This window comes from Mercenaria mercenaria, chromosome 10 (genome assembly GCF_021730395.1).
Source record: "Mercenaria mercenaria strain notata chromosome 10, MADL_Memer_1, whole genome shotgun sequence".
NCBI lineage: Eukaryota > Metazoa > Mollusca > Bivalvia > Venerida > Veneridae > Mercenaria > Mercenaria mercenaria.
Genome location: NC_069370.1, coordinates 80,371,611 through 80,389,847, shown reverse-complemented (window position 1 = coordinate 80,389,847; position 18,237 = coordinate 80,371,611). Strand labels below are relative to the sequence as shown.

Genomic DNA, 18,237 nt, shown 5'->3' with positions numbered 1-18,237 from the left:
TCAAGCGATTTCATATTGGCCTAGTTATTTGTCCTCGGGCAGTCGTATTGGCCCTCGGCCTACGGCCTCGGGCCAATACGACAACCCTTGGACAAATAACAAGGCCAATATGAAATTGCTTGATTAATAACATTATAATATTGGCCATTTTATGATATCAAGAAATCCAATTTTTGATATCAAGAAATCGAATTCTAGATATCAAAAACTGATTTCTTGATATCCAGAAATCGAATTCTTGTTATCCAAAAAAAAGTCCGTATTTCTAGATATTAAGAAATTGTTTCTTGATATCATGAATTCGATTTTCTGATATCAAAAAATATAACTAATCTTTTGATATCAAGAAATGATTTACTGATATCAAGAAATTGAATTCCTGATTTCAAGAAATCGATTTTTTGATATCAGAAAATAGACAGCAATTCTTGATACAAAAAAAATGAATTCCTGATATCAAAAAAATCGATTTTTTTATATCAATAAATTCATTTTTGATTTCAAGAAAAGATTTCTTGATATCAGATATTCGGTTTTTTTATATCAAGAATCATTTCTTGATATCAAAAAATAATTCTTGATATCAACAAATCGAATTTTTAATATCAAGAAATCATTTCTTGATATCAAAAGTGCCTAGAAAATAGTAAAACGGCGCCCCATACACCTATAGCAAGGCATGTCAGTCAGAATATCATAATCTTGGTTCACGGAATATAGACTTCAGTGTCAACCAAGAGGAACGGAATATGGTTAAGCTTTGACACTCTAATACAATGTAGAATTATTTAAAGAAAATAATGAGTATTTTAATAAACGTTTAACTTAGAATATAAAATTTAAAAATTATAAGTTATAAAAATAAAATATTGAGGACTATTTTATTGCGTTAATTGATTTGAATGTTAAGTGCATTAGTATCCAATCATTACCACCATAATCCTCCCCCCTACACACACACATAACCCCTCCCATCATCGCACTGCCACCCCGTCCCTCCGACATAAAAGCCCAGACAAATCTTCTTAAATCTGATCCAAAACTTCGGCTGTATATTGCTCCACTATGCGGTACTCTAACAATGAACACATGATATACCTTTAAAGGCTTTATTAGAACAAGAGATGTCACTATTAGTGACAAATGCCTCCAAGCATTTATGCCAAGTAATGTTAAAATCCCTTCATCGATGGCAGAGTAACGGACCGGACAAGAAACAGACCATGTTAACCTTTAAACTCTATATGTGACCTTGACCTTAGAGCTATGGGGATGGATCTTGCGCATGACATGCGTCTCATTTAAGGGAATATTTATACCTTGATGAATGACAGTTATGGGTTATGAGCCGGGAACAAAACAGATCCCGTCAACCTTTGACTTTTAAGTCTGACCTTGACCTTGGAGCTTGGGGTCTGGGTCTTGCGCATGACACATAAACCTCATTATGGTAAACATTTATGCCAAGTTATTCCAAAATCCATTCATGGGTGGCTAAGGTATTGGCCGGACACAAAACAGACCCTGATTTAACCTTTGACCTCTAAGTGTGACATTGACCTTGGAGCTAGGAGTGTGGGTCTTGCGTCTTTTCACACGCCGTCTCATTATGGTGAATATTCATGCCAAGTAATTTCAAAATCCCTATCAGTGAATAGATGGCAGAGTTACAGCCCGGACAAGAATTTACAAGGACGCACACACGGACGGGCAGTGCGAATTAAATATGCCGACCTTCGGGGGCATAAAAATGAAATATGAAAGTAACACGCATAAATTCGTGACTTTTTTTATTTCATATCTGCGACATATTACACCCATCTGGTTTAGATGTCGACATCGCATAATCTTCTTCCTGAAGAAGAAAAGTAGAAAAAAACATTTAACACTTACAGTGTACTGAAAAACTACAACAACAAAAATCTTCTAAAAACATATGTAGACTTTATACGATTAATACAACTTAAAAAATGCAGTTTTTTTTTTTGCTAGAGTTGTTTAGACGGCTATTTTCAAGTAAAGTTTTGAGAAATTTTAATTTGATGCAAAGTGAACGTATTGAAAATTTTGTCATTTGAAAATGCAAACTCAAAAATTACCCCAAACTTGAAATACTGATGCATAGGATGAGGAAAGAAATTAACCACTACATGTTGAAATGAGAGTTTTCTTTGTACAAAACGTATGACTTTTAACGCACTTTCATTGTTTTAACAATTTTCATGTACTTTACACCTTATAACACTTGTGGTGGCAAATACTTTTGCAAGAATTTCTTATGTACAAAATTATCAAAGGGCATTGACATCCATTGACATTTTGAATTTAAAATGAAATGACATTATTTTATAAGAATTGTAAGGCTGGCAGGCGGGTGCTCCCTGACCCATTTCATGCTGAAGAAGGTTTAAATAAATTAGCCCTAACACTATCCCTTACCAAGGCCCGAAAATAATCATTGTTTCTTTGAAATTAAACATTATGTCATTATGAGATTGATGTTTTGTACGATTTTCATATAGCCGTTAAACAGATATACAATCGTCATTGTGTGTCTGGTGACAATAAGTCATGAAACCATAAATGATTCAAGACAATATCATCATATGTCAGTCAAGAATCTATAAATTAGTCAAGACTGGATCGCCGGACGTAAGTCGTAAATATACTGGATCGCCGTCCTATAAGTCACGAGTCCATAAATGTGTCAATACAGGATCGTCATAGTGTAAATCGTGAATCCATAAATGATACCAGACGTCGTACTGTAAAAATGAGTGAATACAGGATCGCCATAGTGTAAGTCGTGAACCCATAAATGAGTCAAGAATGGATCGTCGTGCTGTAAGTTATGAATCCATAACTGAGCAAATACAGGTCCGTCATAGTGTAATTAATGAATCCATAAATGAGTGAAGAGCGGAAAGTCCTACTGTAAGTTATTAATCTATAAATAAGTAAAGACTGGAAAGTCCTACTGTAAGTTATGAATCTATAAATGAGTAAAGACTGGAAAGTCCTACTGTAAGTTATAAATCTATAAATGAGTAAAGATTAAAAATCATGAATCTATAAATGAGTAAAGACTGGAAAGTCCTGCTGTAAGTTATAAATCTCTAAATGAGTAAAGACTGGAAAGTCCTACTGTAAGTTATGAATCTATAAATGAGCAAAGACTGGAAAGTCCTACTGTAAGTTATGAATCTATAAATGAGCAAAGACTGGAAAGTTCTACTGTAAGTTATAAATCTATAAATGAGCAAAGACTGGAAAGTCCTGCTGTAAGTTATGAATCTAAATGAGTAAAGACTGGAAAGTCCTACTGTAAGTTATGAATCTATAAATGTGTAAAGACTGGAAAGTTCTACTGTAAGTTATCAATCTATAAATGTGTAAAGACTGGAAAGTTCTACTGTAAGTTATCAATCTATAAATGAGCAAAGACTGGAAAGTCATACTGTAAGTTATGAATCTATAAATGTGTAAAGACTGGGAAGTTCTACTGTAAGTTATGAATCTATAAATGTGTAAAGACTGGAAAGTTCTACTGTAAATTATCAATCTATAAATGAGTAAAGACTGGGAAGTCCTACTGTAAATCATGAATCTATAAATGAGTAAAAACTGGAAAGTTCTACTGCAAATCATGAATCTATAAATGAGTAAAGACTGGAAAGTTCTACTGTAAGTTATCAATCTATAAATGTGTAAAGACTGGGAAGTTCTACTGTAAGTTATGAATCTATAAATGAGCAAAGACTGGAAAGTCCTACTGTAAGTTATGAATCTATAAATGTGTAAAGACTGGGAAGTTCTACTGTAAGTTATGAATCTATAAATGTGTAAAAACTGGAAAATCCTACTGTAAGTTATCAATCTATAAATGTGTAAAGACTGGAAAGTTCTACTGTAAGTTATCAATCTATAAATGAGTAAAGACTGGAAAATCCTACTGTAAGTTATCAATCTATAAATGTGTAAAGACTGGAAAATCCTACTGTAAATCATGAATCTATAAATGTGTAAAGACTGGAAAATCCTACTGTAAGTTATCAATCTATAAATGTGTAAAGACTGGAAAGTTCTACTGTAAGTTATGAATCTATAAATGTGTAAAGACTGGAAAATCCTACTGTAAGTTATCAATCTATAAATGTGTAAAGACTGGAAAGTTCTACTGTAAGTGATCAATCTATAAATGTGTAAAGACTGGAAAATCCTACTGTAAATGTGTAAAGACTGGGAAGTTCTACTGTAAGTTATGAATCTATAAATGTGTAAAGACTGGAAAATCCTACTGTAAGTTATCAATCTATAAATGTGTAAAGACTGGAAAGTTCTACTGTAAGTTATGAATCTATAAATGTGTAAAGACTGGAAAATCCTACTGTAAGTTATCAATCTATAAATGTGTAAAGACTGAAAAGTTCTACTGTAAGTTATGAATCTATAAATGTGTAAAGACTGGGAAGTCCTACTGTAAGTTATGAATCTATAAATGTGTAAAGACTGGGAAGTTCTACTGTAAGTTATCAATCTATAAATGTGTAAAGACTGGAAAGTTCTACTGTAAGTTATGAATCTATAAATGTGTAAAGACTGGAAAATCCTACTGTAAGTTATCAATCTATAAATGTGTAAAGACTGGAAAGTTCTACTGTAAGTTATGAATCTATAAATGTGTAAAGACTGGAAAATCCTACTGTAAGTTATCAATCTATAAATGTGTAAAGACTGGAAAGTTCTACTGTAAGTGATCAATCTATAAATGTGTAAAGACTGGAAAATCCTACTGTAAATGTGTAAAGACTGGGAAGTTCTACTGTAAGTTATGAATCTATAAATGTGTAAAGACTGGAAAATCCTACTGTAAGTTATCAATCTATAAATGTGTAAAGACTGGAAAGTTCTACTGTAAGTTATGAATCTATAAATGTGTAAAGACTAGAAAATCCTACTGTAAGTTATCAATCTATAAATGTGTAAAAACTGAAAAGTTCTACTGTAAGTTATCAATCTATAAATGTGTAAAGACTGGAAAATCCTACTGTAAATGTGTAAAGACTGGGAAGTTCTACTGTAAGTTATGAATCTATAAATGTGTAAAGACTGGAAAATCCTACTGTAAGTTATCAATCTATAAATGTGTAAAGACTGGAAAGTTCTACTGTAAGTTATGAATCTATAAATGTGTAAAGACTGGAAAATCCTACTGTAAGTTATCAATCTATAAATGAGTAAAGACTGGAAAGTTCTACTGTAAGTTATGAATCTATAAATGAGTAAAGACTGGAAAGTCCTACTGTAAGTTATGAATCTATAAATGTGTAAAGACTGGGAAGTTCTACTGTAAGTTATGAATCTATAAATGAGTAAAGACTGGAAAGTTCTACTGTAAGTTATGAATCTATAAATGTGTAAAGACTGGAAAATCCTACTGTAAGTTATCAATCTATAAATGTGTAAAGACTGGAAAGTTCTACTGTAAGTTATCAATCTATAAATGTGTAAAGACTGGAAAATCCTACTGTAAGTTATCAATCTATAAATGTGTAAAGACTGGAAAGTTCTACTGTAAGTTATCAATCTATAAATGTGTAAAGACTGGAAAATCCTACTGTAAGTTATCAATCTATAAATGTGTAAAGACTGGAAAGTTCTATTGTAAGTTATCAATCTATAAATGTGTAAAGACTGGAAAATCCTACTGTAAGTTATCAATCTATAAATGTGTAAAGACTGGAAAGTTCTACTGTAAGTTATCAATCTATAAATGTGTAAAGACTGGAAAATCCTACTGTAAATGTGTAAAGACTGGGAAGTTCTACTGTAAGTTATCAATCTATAAATGTGTAAAGACTGGAAAATCCTACTGTAAGTTATCAATCTATAAATGTGTAAAGACTGGAAAATCCTACTGTAAGTTATGAATCTATAAATGTGTAAAGACTGGAAAGTTCTACTGTAAGTTATCAATCTATAAATGTGTAAAGACTGGAAAGTTCTACTGTAAGTTATCAATCTATAAATGTGTAAAGACTGGAAAGTTCTACTGTAAGTTATCAATCTATAAATGTGTAAAGACTGGAAAATCCTACTGTAAATGTGTAAAGACTGGGAAGTTCTACTGTAAGTTATGAATCTATAAATGAGTAAAGACTGGAAAGTTCTACTGTAAGTTATCAATCTATAAATGTGTAAAGACTGGGAAGTTCTACTGTAAGTTATGAATCTAAATGAGTAAAGACTGGAAAGTTCTACTGTAAGTTATCAATCTATAAATGTGTAAAGACTGGGAAGTTCTACTGTAAGTTATGAATCTATAAATGTGTAAAGACTGGAAAGTTCTACTGTAAATTATCAATCTATAAATGAGTAAAGACTGGGAAGTCCTACTGTAAATCATGAATCTATAAATGAGTAAAAACTGGAAAGTTCTACTGTAAGTTATGAATCTATAAATGTGTAAAGACTGGAAAGTTCTACTGTAAATTATCAATCTATAAATGAGTAAAGACTGGGAAGTCCTACTGTAAATCATGAATCTATAAATGAGTAAAGACTGGAAAGTTCTACTGTAAGTTATAAATCTATAAATGAGTAAAAACTGGAAAGTTCTACTGTAAGTTATGAATCTATAAATGAGTAAAGACTGGAAAGTCCTACTGTAAGTTATGAATCTATAAATGAGTAAAGACTAGAAAGTCGTACTGTAAGTCAGGTTTCTCTAAATGAGTAGACTGGTTATTCCTACAGTAAGTTATGAATCTATAAATGAGCAAAGACTGGAAAGTTCTACTGTAAGTTATAAATCTATAAATGAGTAAAGACTGGAAAGTCCTACTGTAAGTTATGAATCTATAAATGAGCAAAGACTGGAAAGTCCTACTGTAAGTTATGAATCTATAAATGAGTAAAGACTAGAAAGTCGTACTGTAAGTTATGAATCTATAAATAAGTAAAGACTAGAAAGTCGTACTGTAAGTCAGGTTTCTCTAAATGAGTAGACTGGTTATTCCTACAGTAAGTTATGAATCTATAAATGATTAAAAACTGGATAGTCCTACTGTAAGTTATGAATATATAAATGAGTAAAGACTGGATCATCCTACCGTAAGTCATGAATTTATGAATGAGGAAAGACTGGTTATTCCTACTGTAAGTCATGAATCTGTAAATGATTCACTTTTGTATAATGGTACTGTAATCGCTAAATACTAGGCAATGTTTGGTATATACTCGTTAGGAAGTGCTGGTATTTCATGCTTACTCTAGCAATTCATTGAGTCTTTTTCCCAGATGCCGACAGTGGATGTTCCCACTTGCTTTCCCATCTTGTCCTGGCAGTAACACACAGATCCCGAGCATCCAATTGATGCATAGTTACCGTTCTTGTCACAGTAGAACATTTTACCTATCAGACCTGTCTTCATGTACGCATACTGTTCTCTGGCGCATTCTGTAAGAAATTAAGTCGACATTAAACTGACAGAAACATTTATAAAACAAATAAAGTTAGGTAGAAAAAAACACGTTGCCAATGATTCTATTTCATTTTGTATTTTCGGACACTTCTTATCTCACTCAGAAAGTATACTACGGTTAAAAAGTAGTCTGTGCTATTAGGGGTATACAGAAAGTAGTCTGGGCTATGAGGGGTATACAGAAAGTAGTCTGTGCTATGAGGGGTATACAGAAAGTAGTCTGTGCTATGAGGGGTATACAGAAAGTAGTCTGTGCTATGAGGGGTATACAGAAAGTAGTCTGTGCTATGAGAGGTATACAGAAAGTAGTCTGTGCTATGAGAGGTATACAGAAAGTAGTCTGTGCTATGAGGGGTATACAGAAAGTAGTCTGTGCTATGAGGGGTATACAGAAAGTAGTCTGTGCTATGAGGGGTATACAGAAAGTAGTCTGTGCTATGAGGGGTATACAGAAAGTAGTCTGTGCTATGAGAGGTATACAGAAAGTAGTCTGTGCTATGAGGGGTATACAGGTCCGGTAACTACAACATTACACCAATAGCCAGTAGACATGATCAAATATGTCCTAAACAACAATCACTGTGACGTAACGAAATCAAGGATGGTCCTTTCCGCGTGTCTGACGTCATTTACAAAAATACATTAAAATGGCGTCGTTTGAAAAATTCTTTACAAATCGGACACTAAATTTCCAAAAGAACTGTAGATCTCTAAATAACAACTTGAATTATTTTTTCCTGACGGTAAAATTTAAAATTGAATTGACACAACTAGAGCTATACGATTTTTCACCGGATTTAACGATTTTGCAAATCATCCAATAATCACAAGCGCTATTCATGGATTGCAAGAAAATCCATTGTGGTTTAGATCTACACCCGTATAAACATTTAATTCTTAATTATATAAATACATACGACAGTTCATGTCATCCCCGGTCTCCCATCTGTTCACCATATACCCATCAATCATCGTTCCATTTGATGTCACACAATATGCCCTACAAGCATTATAAGGGATACAAACATGAACATTTATGTTGTACAATCTGCTCTGGAAACATACAGTAGGATATGAAAATTTCTGACACACAATACGCCCTGCAAACATAATGAGGGATATGAACATGAACAATTATGTTGTACAATCTGCTCTGGAAACATACAGTAGGATATGAAAATTTCTGACACACAATACGCCCTGCAAACATAATGAGGGATATGAACATGAACAATTATGTACAATCTGCTCTGGAAACATATAGTAGGATATAAAAATTTCTGACACACAATACGCCCTGCAAACATAATGAAACAATTATGTTGTACAATCTGCTCTGCAAACATATAGTAGGATATGAAAATTTCTGACACACAATACGCCCTGCAAACATAATGAGGGATATGAACATGAACAATTATGTTGTACAATCTGCTCTGGAAGCATACAGTAGAATATGAAAATTTCTGACACACAATACGCCCTGCAAACATAATGAAACAATTATGTTGTACAATCTGCTCTGGAAACATACAGTAGGATATGAAAATTTCTGACACACAATACGCCCTGCAAACATAATGAGGGATATGAACATGAACAATTATGTTGTACAATCTGCTCTGCAAACATACAGTAGGATATGAAAATTTCTGACACACAATACGCCCTGCAAACATAATGAGGGATATGAACATGAACAGTATGTCGCACAATCTGCTCTAAAACATACTGTAGGATATGAACATTTTTGCCACACAATACGCCCTACAAACACAATGAGGGCAATGAACATGAACAGTTATGTTGCACAATCTGCTCTACAAACATTCTGGAGTTATGAACATTGTTTTCACACTTTACGCCCTACAAACATACTTGATGAAATGAACATCTCTGTCACACATGTCTCCCTCTCTACAAACATACCGAAAGATATGAACACTAAACACCCTACAAACATGCTAGAGGATATGAACATTTCTGTCTCACAATACGCCCTACAATATGAACTCAAAACGCTCTACAAACATTTCAGTCACTCAGTACGCTCTAAAACATACTGGAGAATATGAACGTTTATGTCATGCAACACGCCCTACAAACATACTGGAGGCTATAGGATTTGTGTCACAAAATACGCTCTACAAACATAATGAGGGGTATGAACAAGTATGTCACTCAATACGCCCTGCAAGCATAAAGAAGGATATGCACATTTGTATCATACATACGCGACTTATGACAGGGTGACAACTGTTGCATTCCTCTCACACCCTGTCTGCAAATTAACAAGCTCAACAAAAATTGCAAACGTTTAATACTAAGCGGCGCGTACATGGATGTTTTAGATTGTTATTCTGTCAAGAATATGTTGCTCAAGGTTTAAGAAATAATTCATAGAAAAACAGTGCTTCATCACTATTTATACATGATGGACCGTTATAAGTCGGGCGTAATAATTATAAATTATTTGTACGACGTATTACCGCTCGAGTATATCACCCAACCAAAGGAAATATACGGTAAACATACAACATCTTTACCAACGATCTATCTGTCCAATAGAAGTTTAACCATTATGTCCGACATGTCCGACTGGATACTTAAGATATTCACGAAGTTGCCCTCCTTTAAAAATGAATGTTATTTGTAAAGAAATAAAAAAAATGCTGAAAAATACGTCAGACCTAGTTATGTGAAATTTTAGCATTGATATATAGTACATTTTTGTATTGTAAATGCGTTAAAATGAAGATATGTAACAGTCCTTTGTAAATGGTGAGTTTTTAAAGGCGCTATAGCCGAAAGTGTGGCCCTTTATGCAGTCCTTTTCTAGTATTTGAATCCAACATATCAGTAAATTAACAAACATTTAGTGGAGTCATATACACGTGAAATAAGATGTTCAATTTCTGTAAAGCAATGCTTTCTTTCTATGATCTGATGTTGCTCTAAATATGGACGTAATCGTTAAAATTGACAGATTCACAACAATCTAGACAAAAATTCGGGAAATAAACAAAACCAATTCACCGTCAACTGTAAACAATACTTACATCTTGGCAACGTAATCTTTGTACTTTTACACGTTTTACCAAACTATAAATCAGTTGCATGCCTTCATGTGACACATTTACTAGCAAACCACGTCATATAAATCGGTCAATGAGCTGTCTTGTGCTATTGTAATTGTTTTAAATGGAGTCAGGCAGAATATGTGAAATGACGCGAGTTTTCACATTAACATTATTTTCACATTTCATGTAAATAAATAAATGAGAGTTTTATTGGAGAAAAATTCTACACGTAAGAACTTTATACTTCCGCCAATTTCCAGACTACAATAACGCACGTTGTAAACGTACCTAATTTTATGCAAACTTAACTAAAACATAAAATCTTTTTAACTTACTGGGAACCAGCGAACTGCATGCCTTTATATGTGCCGTCATCCTCACAGTGGGGCTTCTCTAGACCGAGCAACATTGGCTGGGCGGCCAGTCTGGCGTTAACCGCTGCTAGTTTGGTAGCACACGGGGCTGTAGAAAAAAAAATCATGACATTCTGAAGGAGGTTTTAATGATATTGTAACTAAGTTAAAAGACATTTTCAGATACAACGGTATAAAAGAATTGAATTAAGACATTAATACAAATTTCGGCACAAGCATTTCATAAGAAACTGCTTGACCTCATTTAAAGAAAGAGAAAATCCAAACAGATATCTTAACCTTTCTACTTCTATTTTATTCATGTGCAGGTAATTCAACGGGCCGGAGTCATATTTCATATTTATTTCCGGATTGGTGAATCCTATCCCGAGCCTTAATGGTGTAAACGCTAAAGTACTGAAGAGACGTCATCTTTCTCTGGGACGACCGCCATGAACAACGTTTGACTCGGACGTCATGAAGGTACAAGTTTGAGTCTCCAGTTTTTTATTTAAAAAGTCTTTTTAGATATAACTTACTCAGATCTCTCTTCGAGATTGAACTCTTGCATGTGCTAGTTTTGGGGTCACAGAACAGTCCATCAGCGCATTGTACAGTTTGAGGAACACCCAGGAACAGAATGCTCATACATTTATCACCTTCCGCTGTGAAAAGAGTACAAAAAAGGTCACCAGGTTAATGATAAATCATCATTCAGTAAAGCGGACATTTTATATGAAATCTATTTGCAATTAATTGCTTCTTCATGACTAGTTACAAGACTATTTAAAAGTACACCGAGACGATATCAACAATAGTCTTGACAAGCGCGTGTTTTCATTCCGAGACAGGAGAAGTACATGTGACGTGTGGAAAAAGGTCAAGAGAAATTATTTCTGTCAAAAATGACAGAATGGGAGAAACTGATTACTTCTGTCAATAACAAGAAATAAATAGTAGCATTACTAAGAGTGAAAAAACACTAACAAAACAACTAATAGAGAGATATATCTATCTTTTCTGTCTAAAATTATCAAACATATCACGTACGATGAAAAGGTGACATCATGATTCACCTTCACAAAAGGGCAATAGTTCTACTTAACATTTGACCATATCTCAGTCATTTCCTTTATGCAGTTTATTGTGGTCGAACTTGGTTGGAAGTTTTTAAAGAATAGTAGCACAGAAACAACAGAAAAGTCATAGGAAATATAGGGATCATTTTGGAAAATATAGTTTGGAGTCATCAGATAAAATCGAATTTAAAATCAATGGCCCATACAGCGAAATTGGCTTCAAAACGTAGTTTGTGACTAGATAAACTTTATCTTGAATTCTCTTCGCTTTTTGTTAAGTTTTAAAAATTTGATCACGTGACATCCTTTTGTTGAGGTCAATGACATGATAAGACTGGGAACACGTCTTCTATATGTGTTTCAATAGAATAATCTAGACCATGATATAGGATCTATGGCTTTGTCGTGTAGACTTTTTTGTCATTTGAAAACATATGCATAATATCAGATTTTTGTTTAAAGTTTTTGAAAGAATTGAACAAGAATCTTATTAACTTCAATGGGGTTTATAACAGGGCAATGATATCTTTCAGCTACTCAGGTGTTTGAACTTGACCTTAGCGATATCAATATTTGACTTGACTCAAGTTACCGATAACCAGCTTTCGACCTCACTGATATCTGAGAAGAAAAAAAACGTCGTATACGCGCGACCTCAACCAGGACTCTGATTGTCATTCCTTTCACTATACAGCCGTGTTAAGGGGACGCATACTTTGAAATTAGAAAAAAGTGGGTGGGGTATGATAAAATTTACCTGCAAAAAAGTACAAGATTTTGGTACATGAAATGGATACTGTTTCAACTGTTATAAGTACACAAAGGATTGCTCGCTAAAATAAAAATGAGAAAAACTGAAACAAAAAAGTTATTGTTGAAATACATAAGACTTATTGTGTACATTCAAAGTCAACAATTAATACTTTTTTGTCCGAAAATAATAGTGCTTCATCTTGTCCAAACATTTATCAATCTCCTACATATTCTAATTTAAAGAAAGAATGTGAAATAAGTTCACTGTCTTGCTTTTCATTTCGCATATGTAAGCTAAAACACATTATTTAGTTTGTTTACAAAGTAGTGCATAAGAAAAGATACGGTGGTCAAGGAATGCCACATTCCAAAACTTAAAGAGTATATTCCCCTTAATACATTAAAAATTTATCATTACAGAAGTCTAGTGGCTTACAATAAGGGCCTAGAAATGTTGCCATTATTAATTTTTAACTTGGTATTCATGAACTACAATGCACTTAATTAAGAAAATGTATTGTCTTAAAAATCCCTAAAATAAGGTATGGAATTTGGTTGAGAGATTCAGTCAATGTGTATATGTGCAAAAGTAACATTCTAATATTGTTCACAAAACTTACTAATACACAGCAGGAATGTCAATGATCAAAACTGGACGAATATACAGTTATCCTCACTTTAATGTCATTTATAATTTGTCCTTGAATTCTCCACCATACTTTTCATAACTGTGTTTACACGAGTTGCACGAGAATGCTGTCATTCACGTAAATAAACGGGGTCAAATAAGTTGTAAATGCAATATCATCTAAACGTAATTAATGGATTATGCAGTTCAAGATAAACTTTATCTCATAACGTAACGAACATGTATAATGTTGTAACAACAACTATACTTACACTGATTTAAGTAGCAATCGGTTTATAAGTGACTTTATTGATTCATTTTGTGTTTTGTTATTGTTGTCAAAAAGTATAACGGAAGTGCCTCACAACTGAAGCGGAAACCAGTTTGATGCGCAAAGTAGTCCACTGTAAGTAATATTTTTTGATAAATGTCCACAGAAATTAATAATTTTCTAATATTAAAGACGAATATCTGCATAGGATTCATTATTTGATAAGAAATTATTATCATCGGCAAGTTTTTTTTAAAAATCGTACACATGCTGACACCTAAGTTGTCTCCCGTTGTTTATTAGAGTTACCTTTCGTCCGGCGCAGAAATACATTTGCAGTGAATCGCCGAGAAGTCGTGGGAAAATTAAAAAACATGTAAATAAACTAAAATTAACCACCTTTTCAAGATGAATTTCAAGTGATCGACATTATGCATTTAACCCGCTTGACCTGTGTAGCATCTTAGATATCTGTTCTAAGGTATTCATTGTGTAGAATGTCATGTTATGCCCTTGCAATGCTAATCCCACTCTGATTTTTTGGTTTACATTTTTTATCAATGAGAAATATGGCGTCCATCCCGAGCTGAAATGACGTGGCGTTAAATTTTTACATGTTTAAGCAAACCTGGTGTGTTAGAAAGGAAATTTCATCCCTTCATCATTATTTGGAACACTGTTATTGTAAAAAACCTGTTTTTTCCTTATACAAAAGCTTAATATTTTGTGTTGAATGTACTTTCACAAAGACCTCTGTTTTCCTATTACATTCATAGTACCGCATCCTTATCCACAAAGTACTGAATATTACAGGTGTCCATCAGTATTATATTAGTTTAGGAATATGTTTTTTATTTTCCCACCATCGATTTCTTGAATATGCACCCCTTCCGCATTTCTGTATGAACTGTGAATGTAGCAATATGCGTCCCCTTAATGTAGATAAATGGCAGTAAAATTATAGCATATTTTCCAGCGCTAGCAAAGTTAATATTGTATTTCAGTTCGCTGTTAATATTTTTAAAGGATTTTTTTCTTTGTTTTTCTTCAGTTTCTATTGGTAGCAGCAGCAATAGACGTTACTTTTTTCGTATGGATGAGGTGTTACCTTAGACACGAATAATTTAAATAGTTTCTGGCAGACGGTTGCTCTTTCAAAAAAAAATCACAGTTCCGAGTTCTTTTCGGTCAGAGACCTGCCAGATATACGCATTTACTGATATCTTGACATCCATTTTCTGTGAATCTAGTAAATTAGTTTAATACATACCTAGCTCAGTTATACATGCGTCACAACATCCACACATTCCTCCATTTGCCTTCACCACACCTTTACAGCTTGTGGCGTCAACGGCAGCACATCGGACCATTTGACAGAATTCTGGCGTACAAGCTATAGCATTTGCCGCGGCAACAAGCACCGCGAAACATAAAAACTTCAACATTTCTTCTTAACTGTGCAGAATAGACAACGTTCCACAAATAAGACTAAGTTCCGATATGAAAGCCTTATATCAGGCTATTTTAAAGCGACTTGTGCGCATATTGATAGTTAAAATAAAACTTTCACTCAATATGTAGACCAGACAGAAAATATTAGGAAGTAAAGTAAAGTGCTAATTAACCATTACTGATATGACGTTTATATATTTCTAAATGACGTTAAACAACGTCATGCACTTAAGCGCGGTAAAAATAGTGGTATGTTAGCTCCAAAATAGAAGGAAACGTTGTTGTTTTTAATTTCAGTGGCTTTAGACCATATAAACATTACCTGTTTAAGTCTGTTTATTATCAAGAAAGATTTCGGTGTACTTAATTGTAACAAAACGTCCTTTAATTTCAAAGCGTAATACGTCTTTTAATTTCATCTAAAAAGCTATTAGAACTATTTTTTTCGATATAAACACTGTGATGTCATGACATTTCGCGAGCGTGCGAGATGTGTAAATGCTGAAAAAAGCAGTGAGTAAAGAAACAGAATCGGACTATTTTTTCAGTGACTTAAGACAAATACGCATTGTGAGCAAAAATGTAAGTTGTGGTGTTCCCGAGTGAAAGACATCTTTATTGTACGTGTAAAACAAACGGATTTCCTTTTCATTAAATTTCAACCGGATTGTACCCATTTCTCTGTGCAACGTCACGCACAATGTTATGACGTTAAACGTTTATGTCGGAAACGTTCCAGTATGAAGGAATGTACAATATCTTGTTAAAAATATATAAAACTTTGTCTTAAATGAAAATAATTTTGATTAGAATGTTCAATTATTTATTTGATGAAATTCATATTCTTCTGCAGTCAACTGAAGAGTGGGTCTGTACTATCTTATACTGTGTAAACACCGCTGTTGTTTTTTTTTTTCAATAAAAACATTAGAAAACACGTAAAAATGTTCACGTCATTACAATAGTGTACCAGAGCTAACAGAACAAAGAAGAAAATTCTCAACGTGGCATCATGATGTATTATCCTGTAAACTGATATTACATTTGGTGTCTGTATAGTCCGTGTTTCAAAACGTATATGTAATAATTTTGACTTGAACATTCGTATATGTAGGATGCATAATTTATGTTAAATAGAGCTTGAATATTTTATGTCTAAGAAAATGTTGAACATTCCCACTTTAAAGAAAAATAAATGTGTTTTTATATCAAAAAAAAGTGTTGAAAAGTTTGTGAATAATGGAAATGCTTTGTCAAAAAGAAAGAAGTGCGAGTTTCTCCATGCCGAAGAGACTATTAAATTCCTTTATTCTGTATATGACTAGATAGCTTTAGAGATAAGGTGATGTTTGCGAAATCGCAGGACAGTGCCCTAGCTGACGTTCCCTTGAGATAAGAACTGGAATGTCTGCAGACTATCAAGTCTACATGTACGTCTCATTACAATACGGGGTTTTCTTTCTTTGTTAAAAGATGATGACTTTTTATATAAGACATGGAATGACTGTTTTTATTTATGTCACATTTATTTATAATTTTGATCACCATCTCTTCAGCACTGAAGCCAAGTAAAGGCACGTTGTAAACTGTAAACTAGCACACCTACATATGTAGAATATTTCACATGCCATAACTTCCAAATGTGCAAGCCAAGGTCACTTAACACGTCCGTTTTATCAAAAGTGTGCATGGTTTAACACTCCGGGAGAACTACGTTCCAACGTAAGTCAAGTCTCATCGATATCATGTGACATACCTCAACGATGAAGCTACGGTATCGCTTCGAATGACCTTGTTGATTCACTTATTATGTGTAATTAAGCATATATTTTACGTTTTCATAACTGAAAAGATAAGTTTGATGTGTAGAAGATATATTAGCTATTTGTAGCATTTTGCAAGATACAACGAACTAGTTACAAATACACTTATGTAAACTATATAAATGTTGCAATGCCGCAACGATAACATACATTATGTGACAACGTCTCACATACAGTGTTGCAAAGTCTCAGCATCATAATTACCATTTGAACTTGTAGAAAATTACACTTATTAGATAGTACGTACATGCGTACGCCGGTAATCAATACTGTATAGATAATTAGGATAGTAAAGCATTACTCCAAGAACTTTCCACATAGATTAGCTATTTCGTAACAAATGTTTTCGACACCATGTGCAGGCGTATTTCTCATTTTATCCGCATATAATAATTATTATTACGTCGTGCAAATGTATTAGGAACCTGAGACGTCATAACTCGTAACCATATAATAAAATCTGTAAAAAGATCCTTTGGAAGCAAAAAATGCAACCAAGAAGAATAATAGCAGACTCGGTTTGATTAAGTCTGTTCATGAAAGGTAATGAAATGTGCAACACCTCTCACGCCCCCTAGCACCGGCTTAAGCGGAACTCTATTATATATGTGTTGAATGGACTCCATGATCCCAAAGGACCAGAAAATATAACAACACTGAATCTAAGTACGGGGAGACTTTTTACAGCCGCCGCCACACGGCACTTAAAGATTGCTGTTGTGATAGTTAATAAAATCTGTAAAAAGATACTTTGGAAGCAAAGAATGCAACCAAGAAGAATAATAGCAGACTCGGTTTGATTGAGTCTGTTCATGAGGGGTAATGAAATGTGCAACACCTCTTACGCCCCCTAGCACCGGCTTAAGCGGAACTCTATTATATATGTGTTGAATGGACTCCATGATCCCAAAGGACCAGGCGCAAGTGCCCTCAGGACGGATATTTCTGTCGAGGTCGTAAACACATAACTGGATTTTTTCTTGCATATCGCATAAAAATTACCGTTTCATTCTGACAGATCATTTTTGTTGCATGCCGTATTTTACAAATAACAACAGAAATTTAAAAGCAATTAGAAACACTCCATTTGCAGTACTCATTCTTATGGCAGAGCATGCACCCACAGCGCGGGAAATGAACGTCCGTAACTCTAAGCCGAAGTGACGTCATTACATTCAAGTGAAGCACAATAACAAAGTTCCACTTTAATTTTATCGTTTTATGAACGTATTTCAGACCGACAAAAATACTACATGTAAACAGGACGAAGAGAAGGTCTCAAGGTACATGATAATGTGTACGTTCACATATACA

At 33.8% G+C, this 18,237-nt stretch overlaps 1 protein-coding gene across 1 annotated transcript; it reads right to left on the bottom strand.

The window, feature by feature from the left end:
* Positions 1-1,786: 1,786 nt before the first annotated feature.
* LOC123561164 (uncharacterized) lies at positions 1,787-15,238 on the bottom strand. Its single transcript, XM_045353390.2, has 6 exons — positions 14,919-15,238; positions 11,457-11,582; positions 10,900-11,026; positions 8,402-8,484; positions 7,271-7,459; positions 1,787-1,855 (listed from the first exon to the last, which is right to left on the bottom strand). The coding sequence occupies exons 1-5, from the start codon at positions 15,091-15,093 to the stop codon at positions 7,272-7,274; spliced, it is 699 nt and encodes a 232-aa protein (XP_045209325.1). The 5' UTR covers positions 15,094-15,238; the 3' UTR covers positions 1,787-1,855; position 7,271.
* Positions 15,239-18,237: the final 2,999 nt, after the last annotated feature.